At 38.4% G+C, this 18,540-nt stretch overlaps 3 protein-coding genes across 11 annotated transcripts in view; 2 read left to right on the top strand and 1 right to left on the bottom strand.

Moving 5' to 3' along the window:
• Positions 1-175: 175 nt before the first annotated feature.
• Positions 176-2,587, bottom strand: LOC113206288 (protein CLP1 homolog). The gene is made up of 8 exons (XM_026422295.2): positions 2,387-2,587; positions 2,019-2,180; positions 1,719-1,941; positions 1,446-1,616; positions 1,148-1,338; positions 845-1,064; positions 666-759; positions 176-589 (listed from the first exon to the last, which is right to left on the bottom strand). Exons 1-8 carry the CDS (start codon positions 2,495-2,497, stop codon positions 478-480), a joined length of 1,284 nt encoding a protein of 427 aa, XP_026278080.1. The 5' UTR covers positions 2,498-2,587; the 3' UTR covers positions 176-477.
• A 201-nt stretch (positions 2,588-2,788) lies between these two features.
• Positions 2,789-10,215, top strand: LOC113206296 (supporter of activation of yellow protein). Of its 2 annotated transcripts, XM_026422303.2 has the most exons (14): positions 2,789-2,937; positions 3,114-5,965; positions 6,058-6,332; positions 6,432-6,756; positions 6,918-7,135; positions 7,211-7,336; positions 7,448-7,688; positions 7,788-7,934; positions 8,027-8,250; positions 8,345-8,492; positions 8,589-8,775; positions 8,894-8,955; positions 9,202-9,311; positions 9,692-10,215. In XM_026422303.2, exons 2-14 carry the CDS (start codon positions 3,126-3,128, stop codon positions 9,814-9,816), a joined length of 5,028 nt encoding a protein of 1,675 aa, XP_026278088.1. In that variant the 5' UTR covers positions 2,789-2,937; positions 3,114-3,125; the 3' UTR covers positions 9,817-10,215. The 2 variants fall into 2 exon arrangements, with proteins under 2 accessions (XP_026278088.1, XP_052126955.1); XM_052270995.1 differs by lacking the exon at positions 9,202-9,311.
• Positions 10,216-10,566: 351 nt separating this feature from the next.
• The window catches only part of LOC113206300 (uncharacterized), a 10,230-nt gene continuing 2,256 nt past the window's right edge, over positions 10,567-18,540 (top strand). Inside the window, exons 1-18 of one of the 8 annotated variants that reach the window (XM_026422312.2) lie at positions 10,567-10,729; positions 11,626-11,808; positions 11,888-12,056; positions 12,132-12,309; positions 12,395-12,585; positions 13,021-13,167; positions 13,259-13,387; positions 13,467-13,579; positions 13,662-13,947; positions 14,021-14,162; positions 14,523-14,819; positions 15,492-15,708; positions 15,783-16,057; positions 16,147-16,276; positions 16,405-16,535; positions 16,628-16,832; positions 16,909-17,112; positions 17,193-18,355. In XM_026422312.2, coding sequence (XP_026278097.2) covers positions 11,683-11,808; positions 11,888-12,056; positions 12,132-12,309; positions 12,395-12,585; positions 13,021-13,167; positions 13,259-13,387; positions 13,467-13,579; positions 13,662-13,947; positions 14,021-14,162; positions 14,523-14,819; positions 15,492-15,708; positions 15,783-16,057; positions 16,147-16,276; positions 16,405-16,535; positions 16,628-16,832; positions 16,909-17,112; positions 17,193-17,552 — 3,300 coding nt within the window. In that variant the 5' untranslated portion in view covers positions 10,567-10,729; positions 11,626-11,682 and the 3' untranslated portion in view covers positions 17,553-18,355. Of the gene's footprint in view, positions 10,730-10,768; positions 11,144-11,625; positions 11,809-11,887; positions 12,057-12,131; positions 12,310-12,394; positions 12,586-13,020; positions 13,168-13,258; positions 13,388-13,466; positions 13,580-13,661; positions 13,948-14,020; positions 14,163-14,522; positions 14,820-15,491; positions 15,709-15,782; positions 16,058-16,146; positions 16,277-16,404; positions 16,536-16,627; positions 16,833-16,908; positions 17,113-17,192; positions 18,356-18,540 lie in introns of those variants that run through there. The other 7 variants (XM_052271000.1, XM_052271001.1, XM_052270996.1 and 4 more) reach the window with 7 other exon arrangements.

Raw genomic sequence — 18,540 nt, 5'->3', positions numbered from 1 at the left:
CATTTGTGACCAGTTGGTAAACTGGGTAAAATCAGCGCGGTTTTTAAAACGACTGAGTCTCTTTCTCAAGCCACCCTTCTTAGCTTGGACCTCAGCCACCATACAGTTAGTGTTAACAGTCCTTTTATTAACAAAACAGAAAAGGATATATGGTTTCCAATAAACGGGCACAAAATTAAAGACCAGTGGAGTTTATTTTTATCGACATGCTATCGATAACAGTCAAAAATCAGTTCATTCTTGCCACATGTGCTTTGACAATCTGTTTACAAACATAAATATGAATACAGAAATATCAATTTTTTTAAAAAATCACAGCAAAATTAGTATGCTAAACTGATGAAAAGTGAAACAGACAAAACAAAAAATTGTCTGCACTCTAATTTTTTGTTGATTCAATGTTAAGAAAAATCCATTTTGAAAACAAAAACATCAAACCAAAGAAAAAAAAATAGCAGATGATTCCACTGAGTTCTGCTACTGACTATCCATGTATTGAATTTCTGACAACAGTAACAAAGTTTGAGGAAGTGGTCTAGGTTGTGGTGACAAGACCGTCAACATCTGTCTTTCAGAATCAACCTTAGTTCTGCAAAAATAAGAGTATTAAAGGATAGGATTACAAAAGTTGTAAAAGAAATGAGTAGAAAAAGTGAAGCACTTACACACAGATAAATCCTGCTACATTACTTGTGATAACTTCTTCCTCCAATGAATTTGCAAAACTAACGGCTAATATATGATTTAAAATATTATTTCCTGCAATTAAAACGTTTCAGTTTAAATACCAGTCTACTTCAAAATTAAACACTAAAATAGTGTTATGAAATTATCTGTTCCATACCTGGTTGTACTTGAACAAGCTTTGTTTTATTATCATCCGCTTTCATACCAAGAGGCATGCAAGAATCAGGCAAAGATGGTGCACCGATTTTATATATCTTGACATCACTAAAACGGACATCAAATGAATGTGGATACAAAGGTGAACGCACACCATAAAAATATTCCCTAACTCTTGCATCCCGAGCTTCTGATCTTACATTTTGGCTCCTCTCAACAACCTGAAAGCAATTGCCTATGAGTACCACAGAAGATATAAAAGGAAGAGCACAAAGACTGAGATGTACATAGTTGCACTGCTCACCCCTCCATTTTTTGGTATGAAAGCAACTCTAACAAATGGAGGCATGTCACGAACAAGTTCATTGTAAAGCCTTTCCTGGTCCAACACAAGTATTACATCAACTTCAAATGTTTGTGCAATGTGCGTAAGGGACTTGTATCCACTTTGTTTGACCCAACCACAAGTATTTATGATTACTCCAGAAACATTAGCTGGGAAGAAAAAATGTGTATACATTTGATAATTTAAGCAACATTTTTAAAACAGAAACAAAAGGAGTGCATTTAAAAAAATTGAAGTTACAGTAATTCAGTCTTACCTTTGCGATTAGCTTGCGTGCGTTCTTTTATACATTCTGCTAGTGCAGAAACAAGTTTATTGAATAGCTTTATATTACTACCAGGTGATTTGTGTCCAAAGTGGTAAACAATTGGGGCTTGTTGAGAGAAGCCTTCCTCGACAGCTGCTGGCCTTTCAACTAAAAGTGCACCTGTAAGTGTGAGTAAGTAATTTTAATTAATTGAGTTGTAAAAATGCAATCCATCAAGAATTTATTTTGAAACAACTTAATTTGAAAAATAAAATAAATTACCAATTGTCCCAGGAATGGACACATGTCCCTGACCTACATCAAGATCAACAAATATCGGTCTACGCCCCATACGCACAGCATAGTTGAGCAGCAAACGGCATAGTGTTGACTTCCCAACATCTGTTGGTCCTACAACCATCAGTACAGGTCCATGAAGTTCAGTATTTTCCTCTGCTTTCTTTCGCATTTGCTCTAATCCAGCATGACAATTTAAATACATGGCCTGAAATTATCATTAGAAATTTAGACCAAGTATAATAATTGAACAAAATTTTAAAAGTGCAAGAGAGTATTGTTTACCATAGGAGTCTCTTTTGCAACATAGCTAACTTCTGTTTTACCGCGGAGTTCAATCGTAGCTCCCTGCCATGTGAATACCGCAATTTTGGATCCAGCAAGAAATGTGTATGCCTTTTCCTTCACTAGTTCTGTACCAAAAACTTCAGCCATTCCAGCACGAACCTGAGAGGTAAGAACAGAAATGTATATGATTGGTCAGTCAAAAATTGCAAATTATTTTCACAATAAGTATTATTTAAGCACAAACGCAGTAAATCCTATTTTAAAAAATCGATACAGGTTATTAAATGCTGAAAAGCAGTTGCCTTCATGATAGAATTCAGAGGTTATGTTTTTATTCAGTGACAGATATGTGAGTAAACACCTACCGACATAATCACTTTGTTCTTTCCGTCAACTTCAAACCTAAGTTCATTTTCAGGCCCTAATTCAAATGATTGGACCGGATCACTTGATCCTTCAGAAGCAAGAGTAGTCATGATGATAATAATATCAAAATACTAAAAACATTAACTTTTTCTTTCTTCAGAGAGTTTCACCGGTCTGCAATGACAGCCATATTCACATTCAGAAGGAATGTGTCCACGGGGTATGAGGCTAGGCTTAACTATCACTTGTATCGTATTTTAAAAATACATATTCAGAAATTATAATGATAAAATCAATAAAATAGAATATCTCTATCAACTCCTAACAATAGTTTGATCAAAATATGAAGAATCACATTTCTAATCCACCAAAAAATAATATAGCCTCGCACTATTGTTGAAGCTGAATCGACATATACCCTACATATTCAGTTAACGGCGGACTGCGGCGGACGCTGATATGGCGTCGAGGCGGTGTTTTGATTGACGTTATTTTATTGTTGTCTTATCGTATTCCACCTTCTGTCCTCTATTTCACAATTTTAAGCGAGGTAATATTCTTCCTTTGTCATTGTATCAGTGCAAGTCTTGACTCCGATTAGCGATAGATTTATTTGTCGGGACTCTTCTGGCCGCCCAACCTAGCCTCTAACTCCAAAATGAGCGTTTAATTATTACTGTCTGTTCCTACGTTTTGCCATTATATTTTCATCTCGTCTGTTCACAGAAAAACAGCACAATGAGCACCAATAGACCAGCATTTGCCAATTCGTTGGTAGCAATGTATGGCAGTAGCCCAGAAACTTCAGATGATGAAGACTCAGACTCCGGTCATAAGAAGACTTCCAAACTGCCTCCTGAGAGCAAAGAAAATTCTGTGGATAACCCTCAAGATGCTGATTGTGTTTCTGAAGAGGCCAAAGATTTGAATCTTCCTCCAAGTGCTCCCGCTCTTGAAGAAAACACCTCCAACAATCCTGACTCGAAGATTTCTGACGCACTCTCTGAAGCAGAAGAATCAGTTGAGGACTCTCCGCCTGTTGAAGTTGAAGGTGCTAATCAACAGAGTCAAGATAGAACAATTCCAGATAGTAGTGATGTACAAAATGTTGCAGTTTCTCGTGTAGTATCTGATGAAGACAATGCACTCCCTGCAATAGAAACAGTCAAGGCAGTTGAAGATAGGCTACCAACCGACAGCGAGAGTAGTATTGAAAATATCGCTAAGAAAGATGAAGATCTGGCAGAGGACACATCTGAAAACAAGTTACCTATGCCAGACACATGTGGTACCTCTCCAGACACACCAGTTGATAGTAAAGACCCTGAAGAAAATATTGAAACATCTACTAAAATAGATACTTACCCTAAAGCCATTACAGAAATTTCACAAACTCTTAGTGCATCTCCTAATTCAGAAATGTCTAGCGCAGATGGCCCTGAACATGATGACAGAAAGGATGGTGAATCCTCTGCTGATACTCCTATCCTGAGCGACGGCAGCAAACCAGAACTAGCTAATGCTAATCTGTCTGCTGATCCTTCTGTCTTGCCATCTCTGGAATCAAATGAAGCAAATGAAGAAATATTGCCCGCTTCAGTTGATACTCAAATTGTATCGGAACACCTTAAGCCTGACAAAGAGTTAGTAACAACTCCAGGTGGTCGAAGACTAAGACAAGTTCGGCACCCATCTGTCAAAGCTGCTGAAGCAGCTGCTGATGCTGCATTTGTTGCTGCTGTCACTCCAACCAGAAAAAACTTGAAGGAAGCAAAAATAGCGAGTGCACGTGCCAAAGTAAGTGATTCAGCTGATGTCAATAGTGTTTCAAAAAAAAATCACTCTGGGTCTTCCTCAACAAAAACTCGAAAAGGTCGATCTGCAAGTAGTGATCGAAAATCTCCTTTAGTTTTTTCTCTGAAAGAAGACAGCAACTCGCATGAAAAATCAAACAGTGAAGACAATTGTGATGAAGAGAAACTTTCTTCGATATCTGAAGAAATTACAAGCTCTGATGATGCTGCTGATGCTGAAAATGAAACAACTCAAAAGAAAAGTACTACCAGTGAGTTAGAGAAACCTGTCGGTATTAAAATGAAGATATCAAGAGAGAGTGTGCAAATTTTAGATCCACATATGTCAAAATTAGAAGTACAAATTCCATCAGAAACAACAGCACCTGAATTCACAGCTTCTCCTGGCGGTACTAAAAGACTTTGGAAATTGAAGGAGGGAACTATATCTCCGGTTCCTCCTCTCTCTCCCATCACATTGAAAATTGCCAAGAGTAAGGAGGGGCTAGAAGTTGTCTCAACTGATAATTCCCCCCAAACAGTATCCAGTGTTGATTCAGAGGGTGGAAGAGTGGAGAAAATAGAGAAAATAACACTTAAACTTTCTCGAGATGAAGGTGCAACTATTGTGAAGCCATGTGCTGACGAATCTGTGGAAAACAGGCAAGAGAAACTTACTCTAAAACTAGTTAAAGGTGAACTTTCTAATACATTTTCTTCAGTGCATAGCCAAGATGATGATGACAAAAACAAACTTGAAAAGATAACATTAAAACTTTCAAAAGGTGATGGTGCTTGTATAGTGAAGAGAAAAGAAACAGATGTAGTTTCCTCATCATCTGACCAAGATACTGGCAAACTTGAGAGAATTACTCTCAAGTTGTCTTCAGACAACAATGTGAGCATTAAACGACCTAAAGATGTTGCTTCTCAACTAGATCGTGGTGCATCGGCTAGTCCAGAGCCTGGAAAAATTGAGAAAATTACTCTCAAAGTATCAAAGCACGACAATGTTTCTATTGTGAAACCATCATCTCCCACACCATCATCTGTTAGCATTGAGAAATTAACTCTCAAGGTGTCAAAAGATGGAACCGCTGCTGTTAGTGGTAAGTCACATGATGAACATCCTAGGGATGGAGAGGGCTCAAAACTTGAAAAGATAACTCTCAAACTCTCCAAAGATGATGGTGTGAGCATAGTTAAGCCAGCATCACCTGTACTGGACAGAAAAACCTTAAAATTGTCCAAGGATGAACCACTTTCTCCCCTCTCCCCTCTGATTATTTCTAGGGGTGAAGATGTTGAACCTCAGAAAGAACGAATCACATTGAAGCTCGCCAAAGCAGGTGGACATCCAAGCCCTGTAGGTGTTATTGATGAACGCTCCAGCTGGTCAATAAAATCAACTGATTCAGATAACGTACCATCACCTGTTACATCAGAACCTGCCACTCCAAAATCTAGGCCTAAGCGTACTTTGGCCGATACATTAGAGGGCCTAAGTTCTTCTAAACGATTAAAGTTGTCAGAAGTTGGAAAGTCTGATGAACCTGAAGTCTCTTCAGCCTACAGAGCACAAGAGAAAGAGGATACTGAGCATACAGAGGAGGAAATAATGGATGTAACTTCACCTCAAATGGAATCAGATCCTTTGGCTGAAGACCCTATACCGGAGATCAAAACTGATCCTTCTGGTGTTTGTCCGAAGGAAGATTCAATGGATGTCATTCAGTTGGATTCTGAAGATTCTCAAGGTGCTCCTCCCCCAGTACCTGAACCAAGGTATGTGTAGATGTCTTCAGAAACACATCAACTTTTTTATAAATCACCATGGTACATTTATTTTTCTGTATTTGTCTACTTTTCTTCTGCAGTGTTCCTGTTATTGGCATTGAAAGCGAAGTTCCTACTCCAAGGGGAATGAAAAGGAAACCAAGAGGCCGTCCAAGAAAGTCAGTCTTGCCACCCGGTGCTGTACCTCCTAGCACACCTATTGTTGAGGAAGCTCCAGTAACAACACCAACCAAAGCAAAACGAGAGAAGATACGTGTGGAGCCTGTTGAAAGTGATCGCCCTAAACGGTCCTGTAAGGGTAGAGAGAAGCCTCCTCCAAAGCCCCCTAAAGCTACAAAGCCTCGAGGACGTGCTGGTAAGTATATCTTGGAGACATTAGCTTTTAGATTTTTAATACGAAGCTTTTTTTACTTTAAATCCTAAATCACCTTTCTCTTTTTAAATTTTTTTGCAGCTTTGAACAAACTTAAGGCAGAACAAATAATTCAGCCTGAAGAACCACAGTTGTTTGAAGAAGAAACAAGAATGAGTGCTGATCAATCTGAGGCACCTGCTCCTGATCCTTTGGTTTCTGTTGGAAGCTCTGCAAATGGCTTAGTTCCTAAAGTAATGGTCTCTAGGCTACCAGAGACACATTTTGATAGCACTGGTCCCAACACCACCAATGATGAGTCACAGGCATCACAGGGTAGTGTTAGCTTGATATCTTCAACAACTGAAAGTACTCCGAACAGAGGAAACCGTAAAGGTCGCATGGAAATTGATGTCGACCCACAAACGTAAGTTAACTACCTTAACACTATTCAGAAATTACTGAGCATCAAATTTTAGTCAATAACTGTCTGGAGTAAGAACAGTCACATATCATCTTGAAGTAAAATATTTTATGGGATTCAAAGTAACTTTTAATGATCTATCTATATATCTACATCCTTTTTAGGCAAGTTGAATTCACAGTTGATATGATTGCCGAATATGTTTGGCCTTTAAATGATGGTCATGGGGAAACGTACATGATTCAAGAGCAAATATCAACCTACCTCGGTGTGAAATCTTTCAAACGTAAATATCCAAACATGCAAAGGCGTACTGTTGATCATGATGAACGCCAATATCTATTAGAAAGGCGTTTGGTTTCAGAAACTTTGTGTGATCTTGGTAAGTATTGTTTTTGCACTCATTGCTTCATTCTTCTCACATCTTCCTACATCTCATCTGTAAGTGATTTTTCAGGTCTCACCGCCTTACCTAGCCATGAAGTATTAGATGTACTGTGTACTGATTTTCCTGAAAAGTTTGAAGAATATCGACGATACACTAGAGAAAAAGTTCAGCGAGAATTTTCAAATAAACAGAAAGGTATGGAACAAACATTATGTTTGTGTAAAAGTGTTCCCGCTAATAAAGTTCAGGGCAAATTTTAAAATTGTATTTGTCACAATCATGTAATACTATCAATGCTTTCTACAGCCATGCTGGCTTCAGGAACCAAAGAAGACTCTAAAAGCAAAGCAATGCGAAATATGGCATCATTCAATTCCATGCTTAATCGTAGCAGAAGAGACCAGCGCAGATGTTGTTTTGATCTTCAAAGTTTTACTGTGCACTATCCTGAAAATAGGCGCCGAAATATGGGTGTTCCAAATCCTCCACGTGTAGGACCATACCCCTTGGCCCTTGTACCAGGCCAGTACACTGACTATTACAAAGAGTAAGTTTATGTTTTGCCCTCTGATTTTCTTTCTGTTACACATCCTGATCAGTATTGTTTGGTTTTTGTCCTATTCTTTAAACAAATGTTTTACCGTAGGTACACTGCTGCTGAGCTTCGCTACTTCCCAGTCAATACTGTACTTTATGGACCTCTCTTGCCTCATGAAATGATGAGATCACGCACTGGTGGTAGTGATGGTAGCCAGACAGAATCATCTGAGTCTAGTTCATCTGAAAGTTCAAGGTACATCTCATTATAGATTTCTGATTTAGTTTAAGTTTGTTTTTCTCCAAAGTATGAATTATGAAATATTTGTATTTATGTTCCACATTTAGCTCTGATTCAGATAGCTCTGGCAGTGATTCTGACAGTGATTCTGACACCTCTTCTGAAAGTGGGGATGATTCATCAAGTCAGGTAGGCCAAGGTACAGTCGACAATCAAGAGGAGGTTGTTGATCGGCCAAATGCAGTGTGCAGAGTCTGTAATGGTGATAAACTTAAAAACAAACTTGGCCGTCCTGAAGCACTCATTCACTGTGCCAGTTGTGAGAAGAGTGGTAAGCTTTTAGCTGTCTTTATTTTTACCTTCTTGTTTTTTTGTAGTTTAAATGAATGTACTTTAAAAAAATAAATTGTATATATGCTTTGTAGGTCATCTTTCTTGCCTTGATTTAACTGTTGATATGATGCCTCATATTCGAAAATATTCTTGGCATTGCACTGACTGTAAGCTTTGTGCTCAATGCAATGATACAGCAGATGAGGACAAAATGCTCTTTTGTGACATGTGTGATCGAGGGTAAGTTTTGTGCTGCATTACAAGTCAATCTATAACTTTCACATGCTATCATCAATTGGTACTTATTTAAAGTCATAAATTCCATCCATCCTATAGGTATCACATATATTGTGTTGGTTTAAGAAAAGTGCCAGAGGGTAGATGGCATTGTAAAGAATGTGCTCTTTGTGCTTCATGTGGAGCCAGAGATCCTGGTGGCACTGAAGAACACCAAGCTATTCAGAATTTAACAGCACAGGATTCTCCAACAAAAACAGCTGAGCCTCCCCAGTGGCAACATGAGGTGATCATATTTTAACTTTGGAGTTCTAATGTGTAACCTCTTCTAATCTAAAATTATTCCTCCCTTTACACTTTGCTTCCTTGTCTGATCATTCCATTTTTGTTCTAATTTGTTTTAGTTCAAAAAAGGTGATAAAGGGACACGAGTCTACGTCCGTACACTTTGTGTGCCGTGTTCAAAGTAAGTGTTTTTCAAATAAAGTCATATTTCCTCCTGAACTGCATGTTTGTTCCATACACAACCTGTACATCAGTTCTTGTCATTTCAATTTCTCATAATTTACTCACACAATGTGCATTAGTTTTTTCTAATCTGTAACTAATTCCAGTTAACACAATGCTTCTATTTCTCATAAGTGTTTCTATTTTTAACTATAATTAGTTAATTGCTACAGTGCTATGATCAATAACAGGAAATCTTGCACAGGTTGTGGCGAAAGGGACGCTATTGTCGTCTTTGCTGGAAATGCTTTACCGATCAGCCTGAGGAGGAAGGGCTTATCAACTGTTCTATCTGTGATCGCTGGATGCATGCGGGTAGGCTTTCATTGTCTTGTCGTTGTCATTGTGTTTATTTTGATGTAAAGGTACCAGCTTACTTGAAGAAAGCTACCTTTGTCTGCCTTGTGCGTGCCATATGCTTAATTTTCTTCTGTGTCATGAATTACATTGGCAACATGCCAAAGTCATCAGTTACAATTCCAATGCAAACATTTTTGACCTTATCAGTTTTCATCTATCTATCTATCAATAAACATTCTACCTACAAAAATCTTTCAATCACAGCGAGATTGTTGTAGGTTCATTTACTTTCACACATGGTGCTCATTCATTATATCATTAACACAATGTTTAGTGTTTTACATTTTCTCTCTCCATTTTCTTGGCTAATCTAATGTAATTGATATTTGTTTCAGAATGTTGCCGTAAAGCTGGTCGAATAATCGATGTAGAGAAATTGAGTAGTTACATTTGCGAACTTTGCCAGCAGAAAGGAGCTCGCGTTTCAGTGAACAAATCACCATCAAAGGTGTTGCGCTAATAAGATTTTTATATTAAGGTTTACGTTGTATAGCTTTGATTTACCTATTTTAGTTTTGAAATAGAAGTAAAGAAAAATAAATATGCAAGTGCCCATGTCAAATTTTTTAAGTATAAGTGGAATATGTTTTAATTTCACCTGCACAATATTATTGTTGTACAATTGTAACGGTAATATTCATGCAATTTTAAGCTGTTATTCATTGACATTGTGTTGCGTTTACTTTTGTAAATACCTCTTATTGTTTCACTGCTTTAATTTTTTTTATTCCAATGAAATGTAATTCCTGACTAGTAATGTACCTGGTTTTTGACAATTGGTTCCCCAACCAGTATACTGTGCAACTTGTCAAAGCCTGGTCACGAATAAGAAACTATCAAGAAAATTTAGATGCATAAACTTTTTGAAATTATTTGACCTCGTCCATTTTCCTAAATCATAAGATACAGACATGGTGTTTTTTGTCAGGGTTTTATGCTAATACAATTGACCTAAATACCCATTTTCGCGCCAAAGCAGTCAGCTCCCGCCAACAAGATCGCCAACGCCACCGACGCCGGTGACATGTTCGAAAAGTTTCGAATTCAGCACACAGCTAGCCCGTTACTTCTACGGAACACTGAGAAAAATATAATAGGGACATATCACAGTAGTTAGCCAGAGATAACTATCTCTGCTAAAACTTAAAACTATTTATTCAAATTCGCGGTAAAACTGCGCTCACGGCTCCATGGACTACACCTCAGTCCGAATCGTAGAGGCCGTTATTGTTTGTGTAGCGTAGTTTATTATTGTTCTTCTTGCTTCCCACGAAGTCGGCTTGGTTGTAACAGTATTTTAAGTGTTTAGGTGTTTTACCGCATGAAAGAAGTATTCGAGAAAATGAGAATATTGTTCAAGTTGACCTAGCTTCGTAAGTTTCGTTTTATTATGGCACATCTCGTCCGAAGTTGTTCATTGTGTGTGTAATGGGGCTATGGTCGTCCGTCCTCTGTGATGCTGACACCATATCCAGTCTCCCAGCAAAGCATTTTTCACTTCAACATTCCTTATACGCCCAGTGGTTCGAGTAGCGTTGTTCCTGCAGGCATAGTGGGTGTTTTCGGGCTGTGATTAGCGGCATTATTGTTGTCTTGAACGACTCGGTGCAGTGACGCTGCCAGTTTCTTTTGCATGCCGCGCATGCCCGCGTTTTTGGTAGGCCGAGTCGCTTTGCTACGCGCTACGCTTGTCGTACGCCGACGATGGCGCTAGGTTAGCCGCCAACCGCTTTCACCAGGATATCTCTCTGATCAGCAGTCAACGCAGCAGTCTACTCTTGTTACATGTAACCCGTTGCTCGTTTTGGCTATTTCTAATCAGACCTGGTGTAAAACATTTTCTTTGAATGTCAAGCATTATATTGGTATATATGTCAGTTTCAAATGCTCATTAGATTTAGTTTTTTACTTTCTTGGCTCTTTGTCAACCAACTGATCCTGGTTGGAAGCTTCGCACCATTTCCAGTTTTAATTTTAACCCATAATTGTGCTGGTCATTCGAGAGACTAGCAATTAAATTTCTCACTTTGTCTTAAGTTGGACTATTTTGACCCATACGAAGTGTTCGTCTTTTCTTGTGTCGGTTTTATGTCTTAGATGTGTTTCTCGTGAAATGAAATCTGGTAGAGGCATATATTTTTCCTATATTCTTCACCCTCACTTGCCAATGGCATAGTTCTCCATTTATTTATTTTTTAATTGTTTTACACCACTTAATATCTTATTGTTAATTAATTTCTCACTAGCTTTTTGTTTCTGTGGTTTACAGATATAGTGGAAATTTTTTCTGACTCATCAAAGATAGTATTGGGAAGATTGAATTGCCATGGACAAAACTGCTTCTCGCAAAGGTCGCCGAAACAAGGTGGGGGGTGTCCGTAACAGTACAGATGAAAGTGGTAATCCTGGCACTGAGCTTGTAAATGGCAAAGTTAAGCAGGAATTAGCTGAGGTTAGTCATTTTAATTATAAAGTGCATCCCTAATTAGTGTTTGTATTATGTGGTTTTTAATTTGATGCGCTCTTTCCAGGATCCACAGGACAACAGTGAAAACCAAGCAACTGATTCAGAAGAAGTTAAGCCCAAAGAGGATATTCCATCTGATGACAGCAAGGCAAATAATGCTGAGTCCTCTGAATTTCATGGTTTTGATGAATCGTCTGACCCTAGTGGAGCATCTGTAGTTAATCAACTAGTTGGTGAGTGGTTTTGTTATATTTTTTCAAAATGGTGGTGGTGAGAGAGATGTTAGCGATTTCATTGCCAACCTACAGGCAAATACGAAGCAGATCTAGAGGATGAGGATTCTTCAGTGAAAGAAAGCAATGAAATTGCAGGAGACGCTCAGGATGGACACAAAGTTCTTGGTCAAGATATTTACACAGACAGCGAGGATGAATCTCCTAAACAAGCAAAAGGGACGAAGCAAGTCAAAGTAGCCTCTAAGAAGAGGTTAGTTCTCCATACATGAAGCAACTACTAGATCTATGCTCTTTCCCTTTTGTGTCGTTACCATCATTTTTTAATTTTCTTCTAGACCTTTAGAGAAACTTGCTGAAGAATTCAATGATGATGACCACAAACCAGCGACCCCTCCTGCTAAAAGAGCAAGAAAGAAATCAGCCAAGGCACGTGAAGCAGCTGGTGATAACATGGACAATATGAAACTTCTAAGTGAGGTTTCATCAGAGGTCACAAGCTCTGGGGATGTTCCACCGAAAAAAAAAGGTATGAATTATGTTAACTCCTTTAGTGTGTAACAATGAAATGAAGGTACGGTGGGAAAAAAGCAACCATTGAGACATGAATCACATGTTCCTTATCATACATAGTGGCACAGTTCTGATTATTGGTCTTGTTGGACACCAGTTTGCATCTATTGTTGTATGTTTATATTATGGATCCCCATGGTAACAAACATGGAGGCTGAACCATACTTTATGAGTAGTTGCACTCTCTTTGATGCGCTTGAGTTAGCTGTTGTAGAAAGTGGTGGGTGTGACCTGGTCAATTGTGTCTATTTATTATTTATGAATATTCCACCTTTACTTTTTCCCACCAAGGGTTTTCATCCTTTGTTGTTGTATTTACACCACTCCCACTTAACTTTCCAGTAAAAGTCTCAAGTGTAAAACTTTATGTAATTTTCTATCTTTTCTCCAGCCATCAAAGACGAACCACACTCTGAAGTTACAAGTTCAGCCAGTCAAGGAAGAAAATCTCAGGACACAAGTGATACTGCTCGCCGAGGAGGAAGACATGTAACAAAAGATGCCACTGATCCTACTTACCTTAAACCTTTGGAGCTTGGTACGTGAAATAACTTAGTTCTGTTAATCCACCTAAGTTTGCAAATTTTTTGTTAGTTGTTTGATTTAACTTTTCTTTTTACCTTCATCAGGCTGGAAGCGGGAACTTGTGTACAGAGGCACTAATCCCAAAAGCGGAGATGGAAAAAGAACTGGCGACATTTATTACTACACTCCTGAAGGGAAGAAAGTTCGGTCAAGAGTGGAGATACTGGAACACTGTGAGCCACCAACTTTTTATTAGTTGTGCCGTCATATTTGTGCTTTTCCTAAATCTAATCCATTATCTATTTGTTGCAGTGAGAGGAACAGGATTGACTGTTGAGCACTTTTGTTTCCTGAAGGAACCGCTTGGTCTCGATGATCCAAACAAAGAAGTTATTAGGGAAGCCTCAGTTTGGAAAGCAAGTCTGGTAGTGCCCTCTCATGTTTCCGTTGTTTTGTTTTTTCCATCCTACTATTACTGTAATTCTCTTATCTTTCATATTTCTAAAGGATTCAGTCCCAGTTAAGAGAGAGAAGTCTCCAAAGATTCCAAAGCAGAAAGCTTTGAAAGGAGCCAGTGCCTCTGATTCACCCGCTGTATCTGATGACACTTCTAACGCTTCTGCTGCTGGCTCAAATGGTCCGAACGCGAGTCCAACTGCACCTTCAGGAACAAAAGCTGGAACACCAAGAGTTGTTTTTAAGGCAACCAAACAAAGTCCTAAATCAAACCTTAAAGCAAAGGGAACTCCTGGTCGTAAAAGTAATGCAGAATCTCCTCCAACAAAAGGGAAAGGTATTGTTAGCATTGGATCTTTTCACATCCTCAGTTTTTGAAATTTCTTGTGTATTAAGTGTAAGCCTTTTAGTTGGTAGGCCGAAGAAAGATAAAGAGAACACACAAGTCAATGAAGGGAGCGCAGAGACTGGGGTGATGCCTCCTAACTGGGATACAATTGAGCACTCAGAACAGACCTCTTCAAATACAGCCAGTGGGTTGTATAAGGCCAAGTGAGTTAACATTTTTATTTTCAATTTTTTTGAATGAGTTATGACTTTATTCCTTGATTGTGCACATGAATTAGACAGAGGTGAGGATTATTCAGCTCATGTCGTGTGGTGTGGGATCAGGTGACATCTTCCTTTCCCCCTTCCCTCACCCCTTCTCAACCTCTTGCAGCTCTTCTGGGAGCAGTTTACTGATCACAGCCTATGCAAGCCGATGCAAAGCTTCATTTTCAGGTTTCCCTGTGGTTGGCCATTTTCTTAATCCCTAGTGCAATGAGCCCTTAGTGATTTGGGCTTGTTGAATCTTCAGTTCATGTTGATTGTTTCCCTGATTGTTTGGGCTTTCATTAATTCCCTGTCCAGCTCTCTGCGTCTCCCGCCACTGCCTCGCCCACCTGCCCCACCTACTGCCGGCCCTACTCCATCCGAACCACCAGCCCCTCCCCAGACTGTTGCCACTATTGGTGGCCAGAAGTTCATTGTGGTTCCCAAGCACAACTTACTGGCCGTTTCACCGGGGGCTGCTTGTGCTGTTAGTCCTTCGACGAGCAACTCTCACCATGCGGCAAAGGCACCTTCTGGAGTATATTTTATTCCTGGCTCTCGCGGGAGCTCAAGTTATCCAGGCAATCTGTCTGGGCGTTCATCTAACCTCCTGGCGTAAGTTTACAGTGAAGATCGGTGGTCTAATCACATTTTGTCAAGATTTTCTGGCCAAGTGGAATAATGAGTAAATTATCTTCTTCTGGTTAAGTGGTTTCTTTTCAAAATTGAACTTTGACTTGTTGTGGTCTCCTAGTTTTGTTGCTTAACTTGTTACATTACTCTGGTCTGTGATGATGCTGAAAGCAGGTCACCCATGTTGCAAATTATTCCTTAAATCCTTGGCTGTTTATCTAAAGTTTCTTGTGAGCCTGTCGGGTGGATGTGGGAGGGGGATAATAATTCTTGAATTACTTGCAGGCTTTGCCCCTTCTTCCCTTCCTCATCCACTGCACTCCTGTGCTCCATTTTTCTGTTTATCCACTCAAAATTTTGCATATTAGTTCAAACCAGTTTGAGCATTCATGTCCAACAGCTTTCATTTATTTTTATTTCTCATCGCTGTTCTGTTCTGTAGCTCTGTACCCAGGTTTATTATTAATTTTGTCTTCTATTTTCCAGAAATTCACAGGATTTTTAACATACCAAAGTTCTTTTTAACCCCCACCCCTCCCTTCCACCCACACCACTCGACTGCTACATTTTGCTTGTTGTCAATACTTATGTAAAATTTATAACAAGAAAATAATTGCTTTATAAGTAAAATAAATTACAAATTTTATTTTTTAGATCAAAGAAAGTGAAGTTGGCTGAAACTCCAGATGCTACTGTGGAAAGCACCACTGCTACTTCACAAGGCAAGCGGAACATGGAAAATTTCATAAGTGATTTGTCCAATGGTTATGGGGCACTGTTTCATGTCATGGGCTATCTGAAAGTTCAGGAATTATTGCGTGCTTCAAGAGTTTGTAGAATGTGGAGAGACCTATCATTGCATCCTAACCTGGTATGTTAAATAATATTTAAGGAGAATTTTATTTTAGTTTGAATGCGTTAATAAATTATGTTTTTTCATTGCAGTGGCACACTGTGCGCATGAAAAATTCTCAAGTTACTGATTGGGATGGATTTGCTGACGCAATCAGTGCCAGAGGTACACGTGTCCTCGATTTGCGCAAAATGCTTGCCCCTGGTAGCCCTGAAGATATTTCACACATGTGGTCAGAATTTAATCGTGTAATTGGACAGGCAGACAGCTTACAACGAGTTGAGTTATCACGCTGCCCTGCAAGTGTCTTTGAGCAACTTGCTACAAGCTGTCCACAACTGAGAGTAATAAATGCCATAGCTATAAAGTAAGCAGTTATATTAATATTGATAACCTTCTTTAGTTTTGTATGTAATTTAATATGGTACTTGCTAACAAAATTACTTTTACTTCCAGAAGTGAAGAAGTAGATTTAGAACCCATTCGGAACGTTCCTTTGTTGGAGGAACTTCGATTGAAAAGTAATAGTGGGATGAGCATCACTGCTTCATTGGATCCCCTTCTTTCCTGCAGACTAAAGCACTTGGTAAGCTCTAGGGTACATTGGAAAAGCCAAAGAACAGAATACATGTTGATACTGCCTTAATAATTTTACAATTTTTAAAGTGATTTAAATCTTATGCGGACCTCAACTTATATAATGTATATTTACAGTCAATAACATCAGTGAAGAATCTAGGTTCTTGTAATATTGAAATCATCAGCCAACTGAAGAACCTGGAGTCTTTAGAATTAGGAGACTGTGTTCAAATATGTGATGACTTTGGACCTAGTCATCTGTCAAAGTGAGTTATTTGTTTTTTACATTCTTCTTTAGTTTTCTGTATCATTTAATTTTTGAATAGTAACTTTATTATTTATCTATTTTTGTATATAGGTTGACAAAACTACAACGCCTTCGTTTGGAGAATGGAAAGGTACCTGGCTGTCCTGTAATATCTATCATGGAGAGTATTTCTCAACTTCCTGCTTTGAGACAGTTGGAGATAATTAACTTTGATGTAAAGCCAGGCTTTGACAAAGCTTTGGGAATGTGTAAACAACTGCGGAGGTTACTTATAATTCCAACTTACATAACAACAGTAAGTTTCCTCATATTGTTCTTTAAAGTCATTGACTTTATTGTGAGGCTCATCTTCACCATTTCTTCTGTTTCAGTCTTCTTCAACAAACCATATTGTTCTGTGTAGTTTACCTCTCTTGGAAGATTCTTTAGAGTATCTTGTTTGGGGATTAACCCAAGAACTCACACGTGTCACTGACCTCTTTATGGACCAATGTGAAGCACGTAAAGGTGTTCAGGGTTCAGGCAAGCTCAATGCTTTTGCAGGAGAGTGCATTCCTGTGGTTAACCCTGTTCAAGTAAGTAACCAGTATTCTTCAATATACCTAGTGTTAACTATTAATTTCTATTATCTCATGCAATGTTTTCCCATTTGCAGAAGGATAAGCAGAAGAAGTCTGAAAATGGTGAAACTCAAGAAGATAAAGAGGCTGGTGATAAGATGGATGTTGATGAAGAGAAGAAGGAAACACAGGAAGGGGAGGAGAAATCCCAGAAAGACACTGACAACGCTTCTAATTCGGACGCTGATGATGTTGAAAGTCTAGCCCGCGATTTCCGTACAATATCTTCAATAGACCAACCTGAAACAAGTGCAGTGCCTCCTGTGAAAATCTTACCAATTCCAAAGTTGCACAAACTTTTGAACCAACTTCTCCCCAATACTCGAGTCAAAATTCTCAAAGTACCTTTCACATCAACCTGGAGGCAAACTTTCCCAGAGTTGTCAAGTTTTTAGGAGATGTTGCTCTATCATGTGTAAATATTCCATCATTCTCTACATCAAAAAGATGATTACTTATTGTCCCCTATATTTATAAAAAAAAATTCCAAACACTCAACTTTTACCCAGTTCTGTAGGCTGTAAACATTTTCTAGTACCTGTGTGGTATTGTGTATTCAAAGAGTATCATGTGACTTGCAGTTTTCATCGAAACAATACCAAATTATTGCCTTAATTTTGATGAACTGCATGAACTTTGAATCATACCAATGTAGACATTAAAAGAAAAGTTGGAGGGTGGCGACCTAAGTATATATCTTGTATATTTTCACTCTGTTAGAAATTCTATTTAATTTGTTTATTTACTGAGATAAATATCTGCAATTTTCTACAGTTCATTATTTTTTACCAGTGTTTATTTGGCCTTTCGTTAGCTGCTAGTCTGTTGTGGGTGCCTACGCATAATTGTGTACTTCAAAATAAAACAATTTCAAAGTCTTAGTTTCTCTATCTAAATGAATTATTTACTCAGTGATCTGCACAGTTATTTTTGAAGTGATGTTAACTTAATGCAAGTTGTATTTTGCTTATTTTTATGAGTTGAAATTGTAAAATGTAGTCTGTCTCCAATGCAAACAGAAAATGGTGTTATTTTGAATTTTTTGCAAGGTAAAGTGCATCTTAGTTGGTATGGTTAATGTTTCCCATTCCCCCACCCCCTCTTTTGTGAAAATTTGAAATTTTTAAAATAATTTTAAATTAGGTATTGACAAATGTACATTCATTCAAATAAACTTATTTTTTAAAAGTAATCTTAATTCTTGGATATTTTTACAGGCCTCTCTCCCTTCCTATACTTGGCCAGAACTATCATGGTGCTTACAATTCAACCTGTTGAACTATACCTCAGCATACTGATCTACTTCCTATAGAAATGCTTGTGAAAAAAAAGGGAAGAAAAAACGCCTCTTCGCTTGAACGATTTTCCTTGGCGCCGTACCGG

This window comes from Frankliniella occidentalis, unplaced genomic scaffold (assembly GCF_000697945.3).
Source record: "Frankliniella occidentalis isolate FOCC.00 unplaced genomic scaffold, Focc_3.1 Scaffold146, whole genome shotgun sequence".
NCBI classification, from domain to species: domain Eukaryota; kingdom Metazoa; phylum Arthropoda; class Insecta; order Thysanoptera; family Thripidae; genus Frankliniella; species Frankliniella occidentalis.
Note: the sequence above shows the minus strand (reverse complement) of the source record. Positions and strands in the feature narration are given on the sequence as shown.

Bases quoted from the DNA above. Each gene is read 5' to 3' on its own strand.
- LOC113206288 (XM_026422295.2), bottom strand. From the start codon at position 2,497: ATGACTACTCTTGCTTCTGAAGGATCAAGTGATCCGGTCCAATCATTT. The intron at 1,617-1,718 runs GTAATTTATTTT...TCACACTTACAG, and splicing joins GTCCATTCCTGGGACAATTG to GTGCACTTTTAGTTGAAAGG. The intron at 1,065-1,147 runs GTGAGCAGTGCA...AATTGCTTTCAG, and splicing joins TCATACCAAAAAATGGAGGG to GTTGTTGAGAGGAGCCAAAA.
- LOC113206296 (XM_026422303.2), top strand. From the start codon at position 3,126: ATGAGCACCAATAGACCAGCATTTGCCAATTCGTTGGTAGCAATGTAT. The intron at 7,935-8,026 runs GTACATCTCATT...TTCCACATTTAG, and splicing joins AGTTCATCTGAAAGTTCAAG to CTCTGATTCAGATAGCTCTG. The intron at 9,312-9,691 runs GTAGGCTTTCAT...TATTTGTTTCAG, and splicing joins TGATCGCTGGATGCATGCGG to AATGTTGCCGTAAAGCTGGT.